Source organism: Nomascus leucogenys, chromosome 9, assembly GCF_006542625.1.
Source record: "Nomascus leucogenys isolate Asia chromosome 9, Asia_NLE_v1, whole genome shotgun sequence".
Classification (NCBI taxonomy): Eukaryota; Metazoa; Chordata; class Mammalia; order Primates; family Hylobatidae; genus Nomascus; species Nomascus leucogenys.
In genome coordinates, this window is record NC_044389.1 from 84,619,748 (window position 1) to 84,639,952 (window position 20,205).

At 38.6% G+C, this 20,205-nt stretch overlaps 1 protein-coding gene across 1 annotated transcript in view; it reads right to left on the reverse strand.

The window, feature by feature from the left end:
- Nucleotides 1–1,200: 1,200 nt before the first annotated feature.
- SLC39A8 (solute carrier family 39 member 8) overlaps nt 1,201–20,205 on the reverse strand; it is a 91,507-nt gene continuing 72,502 nt past the window's right edge. Inside the window, exons 7-9 of the mRNA XM_030819172.1 lie at nt 6,482–6,689; nt 6,104–6,288; nt 1,201–2,735 (exon numbers count right to left, since the gene is read on the reverse strand). Of these exons, the coding sequence (XP_030675032.1) occupies nt 2,586–2,735; nt 6,104–6,288; nt 6,482–6,689 (543 nt within the window). The 3' untranslated portion in view covers nt 1,201–2,585. The remainder of the gene's footprint in view (nt 2,736–6,103; nt 6,289–6,481; nt 6,690–20,205) is intronic.

The following is a 20,205-nucleotide window of genomic DNA, read 5'->3' on the forward strand; positions in this document are numbered from 1 at the left end:
TGCCTTTCTACCCATTCCTCCTTCTGTCTATGTAGAATTTAGACCTTAAGGCTGAATCTGTAGCAACCATCTTAGAGCATGAAGCAATCTTGAAGGTGGGAGTCACAAGTTAAAGATGGCAGAGCTAACAGATCAAAGGAGTCTGGGTTCCCAGCCACCATGGGACTGCCATGCCAACCCTGCACTGCTCCTTCCACACTTGTTTTATAAGAAGGAAAGTAAACCTAACATAGATAATCCTCTGTTATTATACACCATCAAATCCTAAACACAGTGCTACTGGCATTTTCTTAGCCTTACCAGATTGCAACAGATGATTTTCATTTTCAGGCAAATATAACTACCTCCACAATGCTACCCAGCTGTTGGTGATTACAGCATACCATTTGGGGAAATGCATGTCTTAGAATTAATGAAACAGGTATTTAGAGTCTTCAGTTTATCCAGCTGCCTTAGCTTGCCTGAAATCTTACTAGTAAACTCACTGATTCTGGGACCATCCAGAAGCTGGAAATTCTCAATGTGGAAGAGAAATGGCCATGAGAGAATGCCTTGTGCATACCTGGCACAGAAAGGAAGCTAAGGAAAAGCAATCCAACACAGACATTGCCACCCACAGTTGTATGGAAGGCAAAGTATCAGTGAGAAAGAAGCTGTAGTAACATCAGTGTTGGAGAATCTATTTATTATAGGGTTAACCTCTTGTACTGTAATGGACCTTAAATGAGCACAGAAGTCTGGTCTCCAAAGTGAGACCTAAAGGAAGATGATGCCAACCAGAGCATGGAGGACAGACTGGAAGTTAATGTTCCCCTGGCACAGGCCATCAGTAATCAGCTGTTGATACGCCTATGTTAACTGATAAACTCGTGGTGTTGTTTTGGCTCTTCTCAACTAGTTCACTTTTTATTTAAGCACCTCATTAAAGAAACCCTTTTAGATGTGGTAAAGCAGAAACAGTCTACTAGGTAGGGCCCTACTAAGTAACAAGAGATCATCATAATACTATTCAGGGACTATTAAAATCGTCGACTCTCGGGTTAGCCATGCTAAGCAACTGGTATAGAAATAAGCCATGGCGGGGTTAGATTTACAGTTTGAGCCCATCACTGATTTCCTATTTATATCTGTCCCCCATAATACCAGATACATGGTAGTCACTCAACAGGACACATATTAAATAACAAATGACACAATACATGGTTTCAAAAGGGTGTTTACTATTTGGTCAAACAATATTTTTTAATTGTCAGTCATAAAGTGAAATACATACTAAAATATACATTAAATATTCACCAAATCTGCATTGCTGCTACATGAAAACATTTTTTGGTCTGTTGGAAAATGTAATTCCTGAGATCATTGTTGAGCTTTGTCAATCATTTTCCTCACCATCAAATCATCTTTCCTTAAGTGACTTGGGAGTGTGAATCTAGGATGTTCAATTTTAGACCAATTTTCTCTATATTCTAAATGAGTGTAAACAGGCTCTATCTTTTATAAAAGGTAGAAAAATAACCATGGTGTGCTAATTTTTTTCAAGGTATACCATATGGAAAAGTGTAGGCTGAACACAAAAGAAGTCTTTTCTGAACGGCTCTCGATCACACATAAGGAACATATGTTTTCCAGTTAATCAGTCCTTGATGTACAGCAGTCCAGCTGTTGTTTTGTATTTATTAAAATATTCTCTGCTAAATAATTATGTTCGTCTTTAAAAGTAAATTGCATAAAATTACATCCAATTTCTTTCTCTAAACCAACATATTCTTCACCTTCACAAAGCAAACACATGGTGCACTGAAACCGAGGTGTTACCAGCTTCACATACTGTTCTGCCATTTGTGAGGGGTGCAACCACAACATAAGTCAGAAAAAAAGCTATCCAGCTTTTCGTGGAATCTGGTGAAGTTTACACTTAGCGATAAGCCTCTAAGCCTGAACTTAGCAGGGCTAGCAAAACTTTATTAATTTCCTAACTCCTATTATTTTAGAATGGTTTTCAAAATAATACTGCAAGCTCCTAATTGAAATACAAAACAGAACAAAAAGCTGTGAGAAATCTTTTTTTTCCTTTGGCTCCGTAAAGACTTGGAATCATTTATATTAGTGTTGCATACATTTTACCTTCTACATTTTGATTTACTTGCTCTTGAAAGCACTAGAACAAATTAACTGCAATACAACCTCTCTGAAACCACTTGAATCTTTGATCCTACCATAGAGTTTTAAAGGCTTTCAGGATATAACTTGTATTTCCCCTGAGTCTGAGTGTCTACGTGATTATAGAATGCATGTCTCTTGCTTCATGGTGATATCCCATATGCATGAAATACTGAAAAATAGGTATTTCCCAAAGACTCCTATATACCAGGCATCTCAGACTGACATTGAAAACCTTTTGAAGCATTTTTAACAACAAATAATGGACTATTTCACAGACTGATGCCAATAATTAGTTTTCTTGACCTACAGTTAAAAGCAAAATTATCTTTTTAACTAAATAGGATCAGCTTCAAAATCCCTTTTGGAGATGTTTTTATCTATTAAATGCCTTTATTAACAACACCATCTTCCATTTTCTATTACTCCAATTCGATTTCTCCTGCATACAAGGTAATGAGTAGAATGGCTGTGAATCCAGTTAACATTCCAGCATTCTGAATCATGAAGAAGGTGAAATCGGTTTTTCTTCCAGTTACCTTTTCTCTCAGCATATCATTCATCTCTGGAAACTAGAAGACAGATATATTGTTAGATAACTGTTGCCATCTTGTGGCAAACCACAAAACAGTCACTTAGAGGCATACCTTGGAGATAGTGTGGGTTTGGTTCCAGACCAGTGTGATAAAGCAAACATCTCAATAAAGCAAGTTACATGAATTCTTAGGTTTCCCAGTGCATATAATAGATATATTTGCATTATAATGTACACTATTAAGTGTGCAATAGCATAATATCTAAAAAGGCAGTGTATATACCTAACAGTGGGTTTTAAATACTCACTAAACCATGCTGTAAACAGATGTGTTATCATCCAGGCTGTGTTGTTCTATTTCTAGAGCACAGAGTGGATTCAACCTAATTCCTAAGGGCCCTAGGATTTGGGGAATGGTAAATGATCATTGACCTCAACTTAAAGTTACCAGCTGCATTAGTCCCCAGTAAGACTGTCAGCCTATCCTTTGAAGATTTGAAACCAGGCACTGACTTCTCTCTAGTACGGAAAGTACTGGATGGCATGTTCTTCTAACAGAAGGCTGTTTCAGCTACACTGAAAATCTATTAGTTTAGTGTAGTCACCTTCATCAGTGATCTTAGTTAGATCTTCTGGATAACTTTCTGCAGCTTCCCATCAGCACTTGCTGCTTCACCTGACACTTTTATGTCATAGAGATGGCTTCTTTCCTTAAACCTAATGAATACACCTCTGCTAATGTCCAGTTTTTCTTCTGCAGCTTCTTTACTTCTGTAAGCCATCATAGAATTGAAGAGAGTTACTCCTTGCTCTGAAATAGGCTGTTGCTTAACGGAATGTTGTAGCTGGTTTGATCTTTCTATCCATACCATGTAAATTTTATTCATGTCAGCAATAAGGCTGTTTTGCTTTCTTATTATTTGTGTGTTCATTGGAGTAGCACTTTTAATTTCCTTCATCAATCCTTTCTTTGCAGTTACACCTGGGCTATCTGGCAAACAAAGTCTAGCTTTTGGCCTACCTTGGGTTTCAACATGCCCTCCTCACTAAGCTTAATCATTTCAGGCCTTTGATTTAATATGATAGATGTGCAGCTCTTCCTTTCACTGGAACACTTAGAGGCCACTGTAGGATTATTAACTGGTATAATTTCAACATTGTTGGGTGTCAGGGAATAGGGAGGCCCAAGGAGAGGGAGATGGAAGAATGGCTGATCAGGGGAGCAGGCAGAACACACACAACATTTGTCAATTAAGTTCACCATTTTATACGAATGTGGTTCATGGCACCCCAAAACATAATAGTAACATCATAGATTACTGATCACAAATCACTATAACAGATATTATGATAATAATGAAAAGGTTTGAAATAGTTCAAAAATTAACAAAATGTGACAGAGACAGGAAATAAGCACATGCTATTCGAAAAATGGCACTGACAGACTTGCTTGAGGCAGGGTTGCCAAAAACTTTCAATGTGCAAAAAACCTAGCATTTACAAAGTGCATCAAAGCAATGTGCAATAAAACAATGTGCTCCTGTAATAGAATGCTGGGAGGGGTGGTATGAACATTTACTTTGGATGTTTAAAGGTTTTAGTACAGATAGCTTAATAGGAATATCTAGTTCTTTCAGGCATCAACAAGAGTAAAAGTACTGAAGTAGTATTTTTCCCCAACTGAATCAATCAGTGGGATGGAATTTACCTCATTTTATGTTCTCTTTCTCCTTTTCCATTACCTGCTCTCTGTGCTTCACCCATCCCATTCTTTCATGACCTCAAGTTTACCCAGCAAAATCTTCACACCTACCATCACCTGTACCAGAACTTGTATTTCTCTCATTTTTCAGTGGACTAAATCCTTCACGTTTCACCTTATATCTTGCTAAAACACTTTTGCTAGCCAATCCTAGTTTATTCTAGATTCCTTTATTGTCATCTCTCATATTCTACTTTCTCTCTTATTTCATAGCATTTTTTATTATTTGTAATTATTTAGTCATCTGTGTGATTTTTTGTTGTTTAATTTAAGGATCCCCTCTTTCTAGAGGAAAAGCCCCATGAATGGAAAAGCCCCTTGAACTGTGCCTATTTTCTCACTCCAGGATGAGTATTATTTCTTAGTATTATTCCTTTAAACTGAACAACTCTAATAAGATTCCATTCTTATATCAGAAAGTGATATCAAAATGACTATAAGATAGTATGAGACATTAATTTTGTGAAAAAAGTTATAAATGTAGCATTGGTTCTAAGAGATGAAATCCTTGCTCTTCTGAGGGTCTGCAGAGAACAACGAACAGAGCTAGACAAATATAATTTGGAGGTAAGAATGCAAATAAAAAAATCAAATTATTAAATTATGTTTGTAATACATCCAGTTCCAAATGCAAAAGAAATATTCCTTGATTTTCATACACTACCATATTATCATTTTCTAGAAAGATGTCCATGATTTATTTGAAAATGCACAGGATATTCTCTCTCTTACACACACACACTCACACTCTTTTTTAAATTTTTTAATTTTTTAATTTTTTTTTTTTAGACAGAGTTTCGTTCTGCCATCAGGCTGGAGTACAGTGGCATGATCTCAGCTCACGGCAACCTCTGCCTGCCAGATTCAAGCAATTCACCTGCCTCAGACTCCCAAGTAGCTGGGACTACAGGCGCCTGCCACCACGCCCAGCTAATTTTTGTAGTTTCAGTAGAGACAGGGTTTCACCATGTTGGCCAGGATGGTCTCGATCTCTTGACCTTGTGATCCGCCCACCTCGGCCTCTCAAAGTGCTGGAATTACAGGCATGAGCCACCGCACCCGGCCATGCACACTCTTTTGAGCACACACACACATACAGATACAAAGACACAGACATTGAACAGATATAAATATATACTATGTCAAATAAATATTGTTAAAATTTCACCAATTTTAGTGTACCAGTTTTAGTTTAACCCAAAAAGCTATCACTGTTTAGAACTTTGAAATAACAAAATGCTATTTACTCTAATAAGTTATTCCTTTTCCAAATATGACATAGACACAAAAGAGGGAGAAAAAGGAGAAAAAGTCCTATAGGGACATACTGTAATATAAGACAAGATGTACCAACCACAAGGGGAATAGAGATAGAGGAAAATATCTCTATTTCAGCAAAAACAAATCATTTCACCTTCAAACAATACGATTATGTTTTAAAGAACCAAGAAGCATCAGTTTCAAACTACTATTAGTGTAAACTACTCAAGTAGAATGAGCTGTTGAAATGGGAATGTTCTTAATTACAACAGAAAGGCCTTCCACACTGTGGAAAGCAGAAGGCCACCCTTAGTTAACTTATAATCCAGATACTCATTTCCAAATTTTAAATTAAAACAAAATACAAATTTTAAGCTTCTTACCATATCTGCCAGAGAAATATAGAGGAACATGCCTCCAGCAAGTGCAAATATAATATTTGGAGCAAAATTGTTGCCCACCAAAATGCCAAAAGCTAGCCCAACATAGCAGGAACACGCAGAAAGGAAGTTGAATAGCAACGCTTGTCGAGTGCTCATCCCTGCATTGAGTAGGATCACAAAGTCTCCTAGAAGAAGAAGAAAATATCAAGTGAATAGTTTTTTTTTATTTCTGGATGAGATCAAAGATAATCATCAATGTCCAACAAGGTCTTCATTTTAGTGCATTAGAAGGATTTTAAGAGCATGTCACCTGAAAAGTCTCATTCCACTGAAATCAAGAAGTAAGCAGACTTTTAAAATATGAGCAGAGCTCCTTACCTAACTCGTGGGGAAACTCCTCACATAGGATTGCTATGGAAGTACTGAGTCCCTGAAGGAGAGACAAAGTGCAGGAAGCCCCAATCGCCAGGCCATCGATGAAATTGTGGAGGGCATCGCAGAGCGTTATCATCCAGGCAATCGTCCCTATTTCTGACAGTTTGGGCCCCTTCAAACAGGTACATGAACTTGGCTCTTTTTTTCCATCCTAGCAGAAAATCAATTAAAATGATAACCAACATTTCTTGAAAGTCTCAGAAATACAGACAAGTTGGAGATGGGTTATGTCTTGAGAAAAACAAGTTGTTCCAACAGAAAGTCTTTTAGAGTAACTAGGAAACCCTAATAATATATAACAGAGCAAAGAAAACTTATGGTTGAGAGAAAGGAAATTAATCAACTGACACAACTTGAATAAGCCACTAACAGATATTTTCCTTTACTTTCCCTTTAAAACAATTCTTTTGACTTGTATAAACTTCTTCCTACTGCCTTTCTAAAATGTAGCAGATACTAACCTAATAAATTTATTCATACACAAGATTTAAAATGAAGGAAGTTATTCAAAGACTAAACTTAAAGTCTTTTTCATGTTACAATTTAAATATGAAATCCACAACTAGAGCATGATGACATCAGGAACATTTGTTCTAATCCCTTCTATGCCACCATGTGACAGGGAGCAAGTTATCACAGAGCTCCTTCAACTGTGAAATGAAGACATTGTACTAAATGATTCGTTTATTTATCAGCAACTTATTGAGTTTCCAGTCTGTTCCAGGTACCCTGTGGAGGGTTTAGGCTGTAACAATATGGTCCCTACCAGCTCCAAAGCTTAATTATTTTCTTAACAAATTGCATGAAGTGTAAATGGAATAGGCTAACCTTTAAACTAACACTTCCTTTCATGTATAAACAATAATAAAAATAGAAAATCCTGTGATGGAGTCTTTGTAGGAATTTAGATTTCCAGAAAATTTATAAAATTGTACAAAATCAAATGACAAATGCCAACTGAAACACTTTCCAGAAGTTGTAGAAAAAGATAAAATGCAAATTCATTTTTAAGTACAAAAGCAGTTTGCAATTAACTGGAGAACATTTTATTCCTAATTCTCCTCCTCTCACCTCTACCTAAGCAGCTAATCATTATATTTATTCACTTCTGAAATGTGTAAAACACTCTGTTGAATGCTATGGGAAATACATGGAAATGGAAAACACAGCTTCTGTCTTCAAGAGGTGTATTTACATTGGAGAAACAAGTCATAATATATATGGATACATTAAAAAAAAAAACATGCAATATATATCCAACAGAAAGGGGCTTACTTCAGAGCAACCATCTAAGAGGTTTTACATTTACTCCAATGTCACTTCACTACTCCAAACACTTTGGGGACCAACACTTTCAGAATCAATCTTAAATCTTGCAATACATCTCTTCACTATTTCATTAGTAGCAAATCTGCACCTTTGGATTTTTGTTTGTTGGTAGGCACAGACAAAAGCATTTGGAGCAAATATTTTTTTAATTAATATGAAACGAATGGGAAACTGTTAGTAATAGGATTCATCATCATTGTCATCACCAATGTGGTCATAGTAGAAATAGTAACAGCAAAGGCACATAGCATTTATAATGTGCTAGGCACTGTTCTAAGCACTTCAAATACCGAATTCATTTGGAACAATTCTATGAGGAAAGTACAACTATTACCATCATTTAGGAAATTAAAGCACAAAAAGGTTGGTAAACTTACCCAGGGATACAAAAAAAGAGTGAATGGGCATTTTTGGCAACAGTGCTTTACTACTACAAACATATCGGGGATGGGGATTCTTCTCTGTAATAGGATCTGAAGGTAATTCGCAAGGAGACTTCCCCACCTCTCAGAAAACTCTTCTGAACGCTTGACACAACATTGAATAAGTATCAAATCTTTTTTATTTTAAGAAACAAAGTTTATCCACACAAAAAAATTCTATCTTTTCTTAAAATGTGGGTTTTTTTACTTTATAGCTATATCTTAAATGCACAACACAAAAAAAATCATAATTTAGCACAGGTGGATCGGGTAGTTTGCATAAAAAATGCCCCAGAGCGGGAAGCAATTATAGCTGAAGGAGAAACAAAGGTGGTCATAGGGAAAGCCACAGAGGAAGTGACCTGGGCTTTGTAAAACTTACTGCCGTGATATACTTAATGAGATTATTTTGAATTAAAGCAGTTGTTTTCATCTTCCAATCTAATTTATCTAATTACATATTTAAAATTTCCTTATTGTGATGATTTCAGAAGAAGACTTCAAAACCAAGTCTTGACTACCTGATATCACATACAGAGTCTGTATACAAACACCTTTAATTTTACAGAAGAAATTAAATTAATATATCAGGAGTGATTCTCTTACCTCTAAGTACAGATATTATTGACTCTATTTATTATGCCTCATATTAGTTCTATGAGCTTTGGTCCCAAATGATACTGTTGAGCAGGGTAAGAGTTATACATTTTTAATAGTTTTGGAACAAACCAAAGTCAGCAAACATTCACAGAAACTTCTTTTTTAATTCACCTAGAATTAAATCACTGAGCAGAGAGAACACTAAATTCAAGTTCCTGTAGTTAAGTTAGTGAATATGCCTATCTCTCTCTTTCCTTTTTAAATTTTTGTTTTCTGTTGTTATTGTTGTTCACTTGCTTGCTTTCTCGTCTGAGTTTTATTCTAAATAAGAGGCTATTTCTATCCTCAGCCATGATGACGCAATTCAACCTAGTGAAAAGACACTAAGTCTGGAATCTAAAACTGAGTTCAAGCTTGGCTCTGAGAAGAATTACCGTGTAATCTTCAACAAGACTTGTAACACCTTTCACTTAGTTATTAATGGGGATGAAAGTCAAAGCAATGTGTAGTGTTATCAGAATGGGGGAGAAAGAATATCATGCACCAAAGTTAAAAAAATAGAGGGAGACTATGTTGAATCCCAACATAAATTGGAGGGCAAAAAACAAAAATTTTTTAAAAAAAATACTTAGAAATTAAAATGGAGAAAACAAATGGGCTTATTGCAGAACAGTTTAAGGAAGAAGAAGAAAGTTGTAGAGGAGGAGGAGGCCTGGGGGAATAGGAAGCACAAGGAAAGGGAGAAGTAGCATGAGGAGGAGGAGGAGGAGGAAGACAATTACAAGGAAGATGAGAAGGAGGATGAGGAAGAGGAAGAAGAGAAGGATGATTAGGAGGAGGACAAGGTGGAGCATGTGGAGAAGGAGAAAAAAGAAAACAGGGAGAACAAGGAGAAGGAAATGAGCAAGCATGAGAAGGAGGAGCAGGAAGAGGAATAAAAGGAAGAGAAAGATAAGGACATAGACAAGAAGGACACAGAGGAAGAGGTGAAGAATATATGGATGAGCTTCTTTGAATAAGTACAGAATGTGAATCTAATTCTATTCCACTAAATCTTATAAAAGGCTATCACAGAGGATAGCTTCAGTAATAAAGTGAACAAGATGTGATTGTCACTCGGTATCCTTCATCAACCATCCAAATGTTTCCTTAATGGACCCACATATAAAGTGCCAGAGTGGTGCAGAGGGAGGCTATATATAGGTTCAGCATTCTCTTCTCCTACCAAGGGGGATCTGGCTTTCCAGCACGAAAGAAGTCCCAAACTTCAAAAGCCAAAGCTGATGCTGAGCCCCCAAAAAGATATCACTGTCCAACAGGGCAAGAGGACCAGGTGGCTGTATGTGGTAGCAGAATGATTCCACTGGATTCCTCCCATTATAATGGGATGCTCTTGGACTCACAAAGATAGACATATACAATATGTCTTCCCTGCCTTCAGTGCCTCTGCAAGCACCATCATTCATGGACTTATAGTGCACCTGATATACTGCCAAGGTTTCCTGTGAAAACTATCTCCTAACCATTTTTTAGCAAAGGAAGTGAGACAGTGGGCTCAATCCATATAATTCATGGATCACATTACCTGCACCCTCTAGTAGCAACCAGTTTGGCAGAATGATGAAATGTCCTGATGAAGCCTCAGCCAGGGTGCAAGCCAAGAGATAACACCCTGAGAGGTTGAGTTCTGTCCATAGGTTGGGCAGCCAAGTATATGGTGTCATCTCTGCTGTAGAGAATGCACAAATCCAGGAACCAAGAGGTGAGAGTAAAAGGGGTATAGGTCAGGCTCAGTGGCTCCTGCCAGTAATCCCAGCACGATGGGATGCCAAGGGGGAGGACTGCTTGAGGCCAGGTGTTCGAGACCAGCCTGAGCAACATAGCTAGACCTTGTCTCTACAAAAAATATATTACTTTGGGAGGCCGAGGCAAGCGGATCACGACGTCAGGAGATCGAGACCATCCTGGCTAACATGGTGAAACCCCATCTCTACTAAAAATACTAATAAAAAAATTAGCCGGGAGTGGTGGTGGGTGCCTGTAGTCCCAGCTACTCAGGAGGCTGAGGCAGGAGGATGGCGTGAACCCGGGAGACAGAGCTTGCAGTGAGCCAAGATCGCGCCACTGCACTCCAGCCTGGGTGACAGAGCGAGACTCCATCAAGAAAGAAAGAAAAGAAAAGAAAAGAAAAGAAAAGAAAAGAAAAGAAAAGAAAAGAAAAGAAAAGAAAGAGAAGGAAGGAAGGAAGGAAGGAAGGAGGGAGGGAGGGAGGGAGGGAGGGAGGAAGGAAGGAAGGAAGGAAGGAAGGAAGGAAGGAAGGAAAGAAAGAAAGAAAGAAAGAAAGAAAGAAAGAAAGAAAGAAAGAAAGAAAGGGAATTACTCAGGTATGGTGGCATGAGCTTATGTTCCCAGCTACTCAAAAGGCTGAGGTGGGAGAGTTACAGTGAGCTATGATTGCGCCACTGCACTCCAGCTGGGTGACAGTTAGACCTTGTCTCTAAATAAATAAACAGATAAATAATCTATCTTATTTTTATGCCTAATACACCACTTAAAGAATTCTTACTGACAGGCCAGATGGCCAAGTAGGAACAGCTCTGGTCTGTAGCTCCTAGCCAGACCAACGCAGAAGGCAGGTGATTTCTTTATTTCCAACTGAGGTAACCAGTTCATCTATTTGGGACTGGTTAGACAGTGGGTGCAGCCCTCCGAGGGCAAGCAGAAGCAGGGTGAGGACCCAGGAAGTGCAAGGAGCCAGGGACCTCCCTCCCAGAGTCAAAGGAAGTCATGAGGAACCATGCCATGAGGGACAGGGCTCTCCAGCCCAGATACTATGCTTTTCCCAAGGTCTTTGCAACTTACAGACCAGGAGATTCCATACGGTGCCTACATCACAAGGGCCCTGGGTTTCAACCATAAAACTGGGTGGTGGTTTGGGCAGACACCAAGCAAGCTACAGGAGTTTTTTTCCATACCCCAGTGGTGCCTGGAACACCAGCAAGACAGAATCATTCACTCCCCTGGAAAGGGGGCTGAAGCCAGGGAGCCAAGTGGTCTTCCTCAGCAGGTCCCACCTCCACGGAGCCTGGAAAGCTAAGACCCACTGGCTTGAAATTCTCGCTGCCAGCACAGCAGTCTGAAGTCAACCTGGGACACTCGAGCTTGGTGTGGGGAAGGGCATCTGCCGTTACTGAGGCTTGAGTAGGCAGTTTTCCCTTCATAATGTAAACAAAGCCGCCAGAAGTTCAAACTGAGTGGAGCCCACCACAGCTCGGCAAAGCCACTGTAGCCAGGCTGCCTCTCTAGATTCCTCCTCTCTGGGCAAGGCATCTCTGACAGAAAGGCAGCCGCCCCAGTGAGAAGCTTATAGATAAAACTCCCATCTCCCTTGATCAGTGCACCCAGGGGAAGGGGTAGCTCTGGGCGCAGCTTCCGCCGACTTAAACGTTACTGTCTGCCAGCTCTGAAAAGAGCAGCAGATCTCCCAGCATAGTGATCAAGCTCTGCTAAGGGACAGACTGCCTCCTCAAGTGGGTCCCTGACCTCTGTGCTTCCTGACTGGGAGACACCTCTCAGCAGGGCTCAACAAACACCTCATACAGAAGGGCTCCAATTGGCATCTGACGGGTGCCCATCTGGGACGAAGCTTCCAGAGGAAAGAGCAGACAGCAATCTTTGCTGCTCTACAGCCAATGCTGGTGATACCCAGGCAAACAGGGGATGCAGTGGACCCCCAGCAAACTCCAGAAGACCTGAAGAAGAGGGGTCTGACTGTTAGAAGGAAAACCAACAAACAGAAAGCAATAGCATCAACATCAACAAAAAGGATGGCCACTCAAAAACTCCATCCGAAGGTCACCCACAGCAAAGACCAAAGGTAGATAAAGCCACCAAGATGAGGGAAAACCAGCATAAAAAGGCTAAAAATCCCAAAAACCAGAATGCTTCTTCTCCTCCAAAGGATCACAACTCCTCACCAGCAAGGGAGCAAAACTGGACAGAGAATAAGTTTGACGAATTGACAGAAGTAGGCTTCAGAAGGTGGGTAAAAACAAACTCCTCTGAGCTAAAAGAGCATGTTCTAACCCAATGTAAGGAACCTAAGAACCTTGAAAAAAGGTTAGAGGAATTGCTAACTAGAATAACCAGTTTAGAGAACATAAATGATCTGATAAAGTAAAAAAACACAGCACAAGAACTTCGTGAAGCATACACAAGTATCAATAGCCAAATCTATGAAGCAGAAGAAAGTATGTCAGAGATTGAAGATCAACTTAATAAAATAAAGCATGAAGACAAGATTAGAGAAAAAACAATGAAGAGGAACAAGCAAAGAATCCAAGAAATATTGGACTATGTGAAAAGATCAAACCTACGTTTGATTGGTGTACCTGAAAGTGATGGGGAGAATGGAACCAAGTTGGAAAGCACACTTCAGGATATTATCCAGGAGAACTTCCTCAACCTAGCAAGACAGGCCAACATTCAAATTCAGGAAATACAGAGAACACCACTAAGATACTCCTTGAGAAGAGCAATCCCAAGACACATAATCGTCAGATTCACCAAGGTTGGAATGCAGGAAAAAATGTTAAGTGCAGCCAGAGGGAAAGGTCATGTTACCTGAAAAGGGAAGCCCATCAGACTAACAGCGGATCTCTCTACAGAAACTCTACAAGCCAGAAGAGAGTAGAGGCGAATATTCAACATTCTTAAAAAAGAGAATTTTCAACCCAGAATTTCATATCCAGCCAAACTAAGCTTGATAAGTGAAGGAGAAACAAAATTCTTTACAGACAATCAAATGCTGAGAGATTTTGTCACCTTACAAGAGCTCTGAAGGAAGCAGTAAATATGGAAAGGAACAACCAGTACCAGCCATGGCAAAAACAAACCAAAATGTAAAGACCATTGACACTATGAAGAAACTGCATCAACTAATGGGCAAAATAACCAGCTAGCATCATAATGACAGGATCAAATTCACACATAACAATATTAAGCTTATATGTAAATGGGTTAAATGGCCCAATTAAAAGGCACAGACTGGCAAATTGGATAAAGAGTCAAGACCGATCGGTGTGCTGTATTCAGGAGACCCATCTCATGTAAGAAGACACACATAGGCTCAAAATAAAGGGATGGAGGAATATTTACCAAGCAAATGGAAAGCAAAAAAAAAAAAAAAAAAAAAAAAGCAGGGGTTGCAATCCTAGTCTCTGATAAAACAGACTTTAAACCAGCAAAGATCAAAAAAGACAAAAAAGGGCATTACATAATGGTAAAGGGATCAATGCAACAAGAAGAGCTAAGTATCCTAAATATATATATATATGCACCCAATAGAGGAGCACCCAGATTCATAAAGCAAGTTCTTAGAGACCTATAAAGAGACTTAGACTCCCACACAATAATAGTGGGAGAATTTACCACCCCACTTTCAATATTAGAGAAATCAATGAGACAGAAAATTAACAAAGATATTCAGGACTTGAACTCAGCTCTGGACCAAGCTGAACTAATAGACATCTACAGAACTCTCCACCCCAAATCAACAGACTATAGATTCTTCTCAGCACCACATAGCACTTATTCTAAAATAGACCACATAATTGGAAGTAAAACACTCCTCGGCAAATGCAGAAGAACAGAAATCATAACAAACAGTCTCTCAGACCATAGTGCAATCAAATTAGAACTCAGGATTAAGAAACTCACTCAAAACCACACAACTATATGGAAACAAACAACCTGCTCCTGAATGACTACTGGGTAAATAACGAAATTAAGGCAGAAAGAAATAAGTTCTTTGAAACCAATGAGAACAAAGACACAACATACCAGAATCTCCAGGACACAGCTAAAGCAGTGTTTAGAGGGAAATTTATAGCATTAAATGTCCACAGGAGAAAGTGGAAAAGATCTAAAATTGACACCCTAATATCACAATTAAAAGAACTAGAGAAGCAAGAGCAAACAAATTCAAAAGCTAGCTGAAGACAAGAAATAACTAAGATCACAGCAGAACTGAAGGAGATAGAGACATGAAAAACCCTTCAAAAAATCAATGAATCCAGGAGCTAGTTTTTTGAAAAGATAAGCAAAATAGATAGACTGCTAGCCAGACTAATAAAGAAGAAAAGAGAGAAGAATCAAATAGACACAATAAAAAAATGGTAAAGGGGAGATCACCACTGATCCCACAGGAATACAAACTACCATCAGAGAATACTGTAAACACTTCTACGCAAATAAACTAGAAAATCTACAAGAAATGGATAAATTCCTGGACACATACACCCTCCCAAGACTAAACCAGGAAGAAGTCAAAACCCTGAAAAGGCCAATAACAAGTCCTGAAATTGAGGCAGTAATTAATAGTCTAACAACCAAAAAAAGCCCAGGACTAGACAGATTCACAGTCTAATTCTACCAGATGTACAAAGAGTAGCTGGTACCATTCCTTCTGAAACTATTCCAAACAACAGAAAAAGAGGGAATCTTCCCTAGCTCATTTTATGAGGCCAGCATCATCCTGATACCAAAACCTGGTAGAGACAAAACAAAAAAAGAAAATTTCAGGCTAATATCCCTGATGAACATCGATGCAAAAAACCTCAATAAAATATCGGTAAACCAAATCCAGTAGCACATTAAAAAGCTTATCCAATATGATCAAGTCGGCTTCATCCCTGGGATGCAAGGCTGGTTCAACATATGCAAACCAATAAACATAATCCATCACATAAACAGAACCAATGACAAAAAACACATGATTATCTCAATAGATGCAGAAAAGGCCTTCAATAAAATTCAACACCCTTTCAAGCTAAAAACACTCAATAAACTAGGTATTGATGGAACATATCTCACAATAATAAGAACTATTTATGACAAACCCACAGCCCACTTCATACTGAATGGGCAAAAGCTGGAAGCAGTCCCTTTGAAAACCAGCACAAGACAAGGATGCCCTCTCTCACCACTCCTATTCAACATAGTATTGGAAGTTCTGGCCAGGGCAATCAGGCAAGAGAAAGAAATAAGGGGTATTCAAATAGGAAGAGAGGTAGTCAAATTATCTCTGTTTGCAGATGACATGATTATATATTTAGAAAACCCCATCATCTCAGCCCCAAAACTCCTTAAGCTGCTAAGCAACTTCAGCAAAGTCTCAAGATATAAAATCAATGTGCTAAAATCACAAGCATTCCTATACACCAATAACAGACAAACAGAAAGCCAAATCATGAGCAAATTTTCATTCACAATTGCTACCAAGAGAATAAAATACCTAGGAATACAACTTACAAGGGATGTGAAGGACCTCTTCAAGGAGAACTACAAACCACTGCTCAATAAAATAAGAAAGGACACAAACAAATGAAAAACATTCCATGCTCATGGATAAAAAGAATCAATATCATGAAAATGGCCATACAGTCCAAATTTATAGATTCAATGCTATTTCCAACAAGCTACCATTGACTTTCTTCAAACAATTAGAAAAGAAACTACTTTAAATTTATTATGGAACCAAAAAAGAGCCTGTATAGCCAAGACAAGCCTAAGCAAAAAGAACAAAGCTGGAGGCATCACGCTACCTGACTTCAAACTATCCTACAAGCCTACAGTAACCAAGATAGCATAGTACTGGTACCAAAACAGACATATAGACCAATAGAATAGAACAGAGGCCTCAGAAATAACACCACACATCTACAGCCATCTGATCTTCAACAAACCTGACAAAAACAAGCAATGGGGAAAGAATTCCCTATTTAATAAATGGTTTTGGGAAAACTGGCTAGCCATATGCAGAAAACTGAAACTGGACCCCTTCCTTACACTTTATACAAAAATTAACTCAAGATGGATTGAACATTTAAATGTAAGATCTAAAACCCTAGAAACCCTAGAAGAAAACCTAAGCAATACCATTCAAGACATAGGCATGGGCAAAGACTTCATGATTAAAACACAAAAAGCAATGGCAACAAAAGCCAAAATTGACAAATAGGATCTAATTAAACTAAAGAGCTTCTGCACAACAAAAGAAACTATCATCAGAGTGAAGAGGCAACCTCCAGAATGGGAGAAAATTTTTGCAATCTATCCATCTGACAAAGGGCTAATATCCAGAATCTACAAGGAACTTAAACAAATTGAAAAAAAACAAACAGCCCCATCAAAAAGTGGGTGAAGGATATGAACAGACACTTTTCAAAAGAAGACATTTATGTGGCCAACAAACTTATGAAAAAAGGCTCATCATCCACTGATCATTAGCGAAATGCAAATCAAAACCACAATAAGATATCATCTCATGCCAACTAGAATAGCAATCACTAAAAAGTCGGGAAACAACAGATGCTGGCAAGGCTGTGGAGAAATAGGAACACTTTTACAGTGTTGGTGGGAGTGTAAATTAGTTCAACCATTGTGGAAGACAGTGTGGCAATTCCTCAAGGATCTAGAACCAGAAATACCATTTGACCCAGCAATCCTATTACTGGGTATATACCCAAAGGATTGTAAATCATTCTACTGTAAAGACACATACACACGTATGTTTATTGCAGCACTATTTACAATAGCAAAGACTTGGAACCAACCCAAATGCCTATCAATGATAGAATGGATAAAGAAAATGTGGCATGTATACACCATGGAACACTATGCAGCCATAAAAAAGGATGAGTTCATGTCCTTTGCAGGGATATGGATCAAGCTGGAAACCATCATTCTCAGCAAATTAACACAGGAACAGAAAACCAAACACCGCAAGTTCTCACTCATAAGTGGGAGTTGAACAATGAGAACTTATGGGCACAGGGAGGGAAACATCACACACTGGGGCCTGTTGGGGGGTGGGGGGCAAGGGGAGGGATAGCATTAGGAGAAATAACTAATGTAGATGATGGGTTGATAGATGCAGCAAATCACCATGGCACATGTATACCTATGTAACAAACCTACACGTTCTGCACATGTATCCCAAAACTTTAATTATAATAATAAAGAATTCTTGACTCCTGTCCCCAAAACCTTGGACTTGATGAGTTTGATGGCCCTACTGTCCAAGGCAGTAATTCTTATACCAGGAAACATGGTCATTTTCTGATTCACTGGAAGTAGAGACTAACTCCTGGCAATTTAAATTTCTTTATGGCCCTGAACCAATAGAGATGAGAAAGTCACTATAACTAGCTAGGGTAATCACACCTAATGATCAGGGGGAATTGATTTTCTGCTACAGAATGAAGACAAGGACAGTACTAAGAAGTCAGGGAATTCAGTGGGATGACTCTTAGTACTCGCTTCCCGATAGTCCTGGTCAAGGGAAAATAGCAACGATACCCCAATAAAAACAAGACTACCAAGCACTCAGATCTTAGAGAAATGAAGATTTCAATTGCCCTAACTGGAAAATGACTCATCCAGTCAAGGTGATGTCAGACAGCAAGGTAAATACAGAAGGTATTGTCGATGCGGGGCCCTATAATGAGCAGTTTAGGCCTCATGACCAGCTCCAGAAGTGAGCTGCAGCTATAATTAATGTTCCTTAATTGCATCCTCTTCTCCCAATATTTTATATGAAGAGTGTTGCTGGGGACCAATATTTTAGTCAGGTTGCAGTATTAGTAAAAGACATCACCGGAATGATATGGTAGTTGATGGGATTTTGTGCATCCCCTGTGTTAGGAACATGCATTTGTCAACCACATGGAGGACAAGATTGGAGGTTGATAGAGAGAAAAGTGGTAGAGTATTCAAGGTATCTTTCATTTCTCCCTCCAGATCCACTTTCTGCTCTTCTTTCCCCATAAGACCTGTAGGCACTCTATCAAAGGCCCTCACGTCCAGGTGCTCAGCAGGTTCCAGACAGTGAGCTCTAACAAAATTGGAGGGAAGGAGGATTGGGTATCGGGATATTTATTCCCTTGGCTCCCTCCTTGAAGGTTAACTTGGGCTGGCTATGTCCACAACTAAAGATCACTGTTCCACTTACAGTAGCTTTCTATACAAAACTAGCTCTTTTCAGGTTCTAGAGAACCTTCTTTCTTCTCTTTTCCCTTTGGACATGGGTTGTTGACAGCTCCACTGTTACTAGCCTCAGGTTACTGCCCTGTGGTGCACCTACACCCTGCTCGGAATTTTATAAACTGTCTCTCCTCTATTTATTATTTATCCTTATTTGAGTGGGCCATCTCTCTCTCTGGAAAGGATTTGACATATCCAAAGTCTAATGCTCATTCCACAACACAATACTATGAACTATATATACTGTTAAATAAGTTTTCATGAAAAAAGTAACAAAAGGATTACATAGACATGAATATATTAAAAAGAGTTAAATGCATTCTATAAATATAAAGTTTTGATAGGCTTTGCTTTTATTACTAGGTTTTCCAGTGATAAATGTTTGTATTTTATAGCTGGTGATTACTTGGTCCTTCTCCTCACCCTGAAAAGTCAGCTAACTACAACCAAAATGAAGCTTCACGTGAGAAAGGAGAAATTATTTATCTTTAATGCATGTAACCAAATATAATTCAAATGCACTTACCTTCCAGTCATTCGGTTTCAGGTAAAGCTCAAAACTATTTCCAAAACTCTCTTTGCTAATTAAAATAACCATTAACAAGAAAATAACAATTTCTAGAAACCTCGCAAGTTGTTTCCTGTCTCTCCAATCCTTCTGTGGAATGTGAGTAAAGTTGTTTTGGTCTTTAGTAGTTTAATTAATAATCAGTTATTTTCAGTTTGGGACCATAGCATTTTTACTGCCTTGAAAAGAACAATTTAGGAGAAACCTGAGAGGTTTTCAAGAAAACTGCTACTACTTTGCCAATGGAATCTAAAGTAAATAATAGTTAAATATTTATGGTTATCCTAATGGACTATTTATACCACTCTAAAAGGCTGCTTACTGTTGCTACAGATGAGGATGGCATTAATGCACTGGTACATTCAGGACACAGGATATCATTTCTTATAAAAGCCCATAAAATGTACCTCCCCGCCTACACAACTCTCATTCTTACTGCAACATCTTAAAGGGATTCAGGAGGCACCAGGAAATTTTTTAAGTTTCAATGTAAGTTGGAGAAATCAGTTGCTAAGATCCCTAAAAGTAGTGTTTCCAAAATATAGGAATATCTACACTGATCAGCATCAAGGCTTTCAGAATAATTCGTATGAGAAAACAGAGGTAGGATGGGATGCCGTGGAGAAACCAATCCCGTGCAGCAGCTGCCTGTCATGTCTTAACATTTGACATGAATTACGTCAAGAACTGAAATATTCAAGATC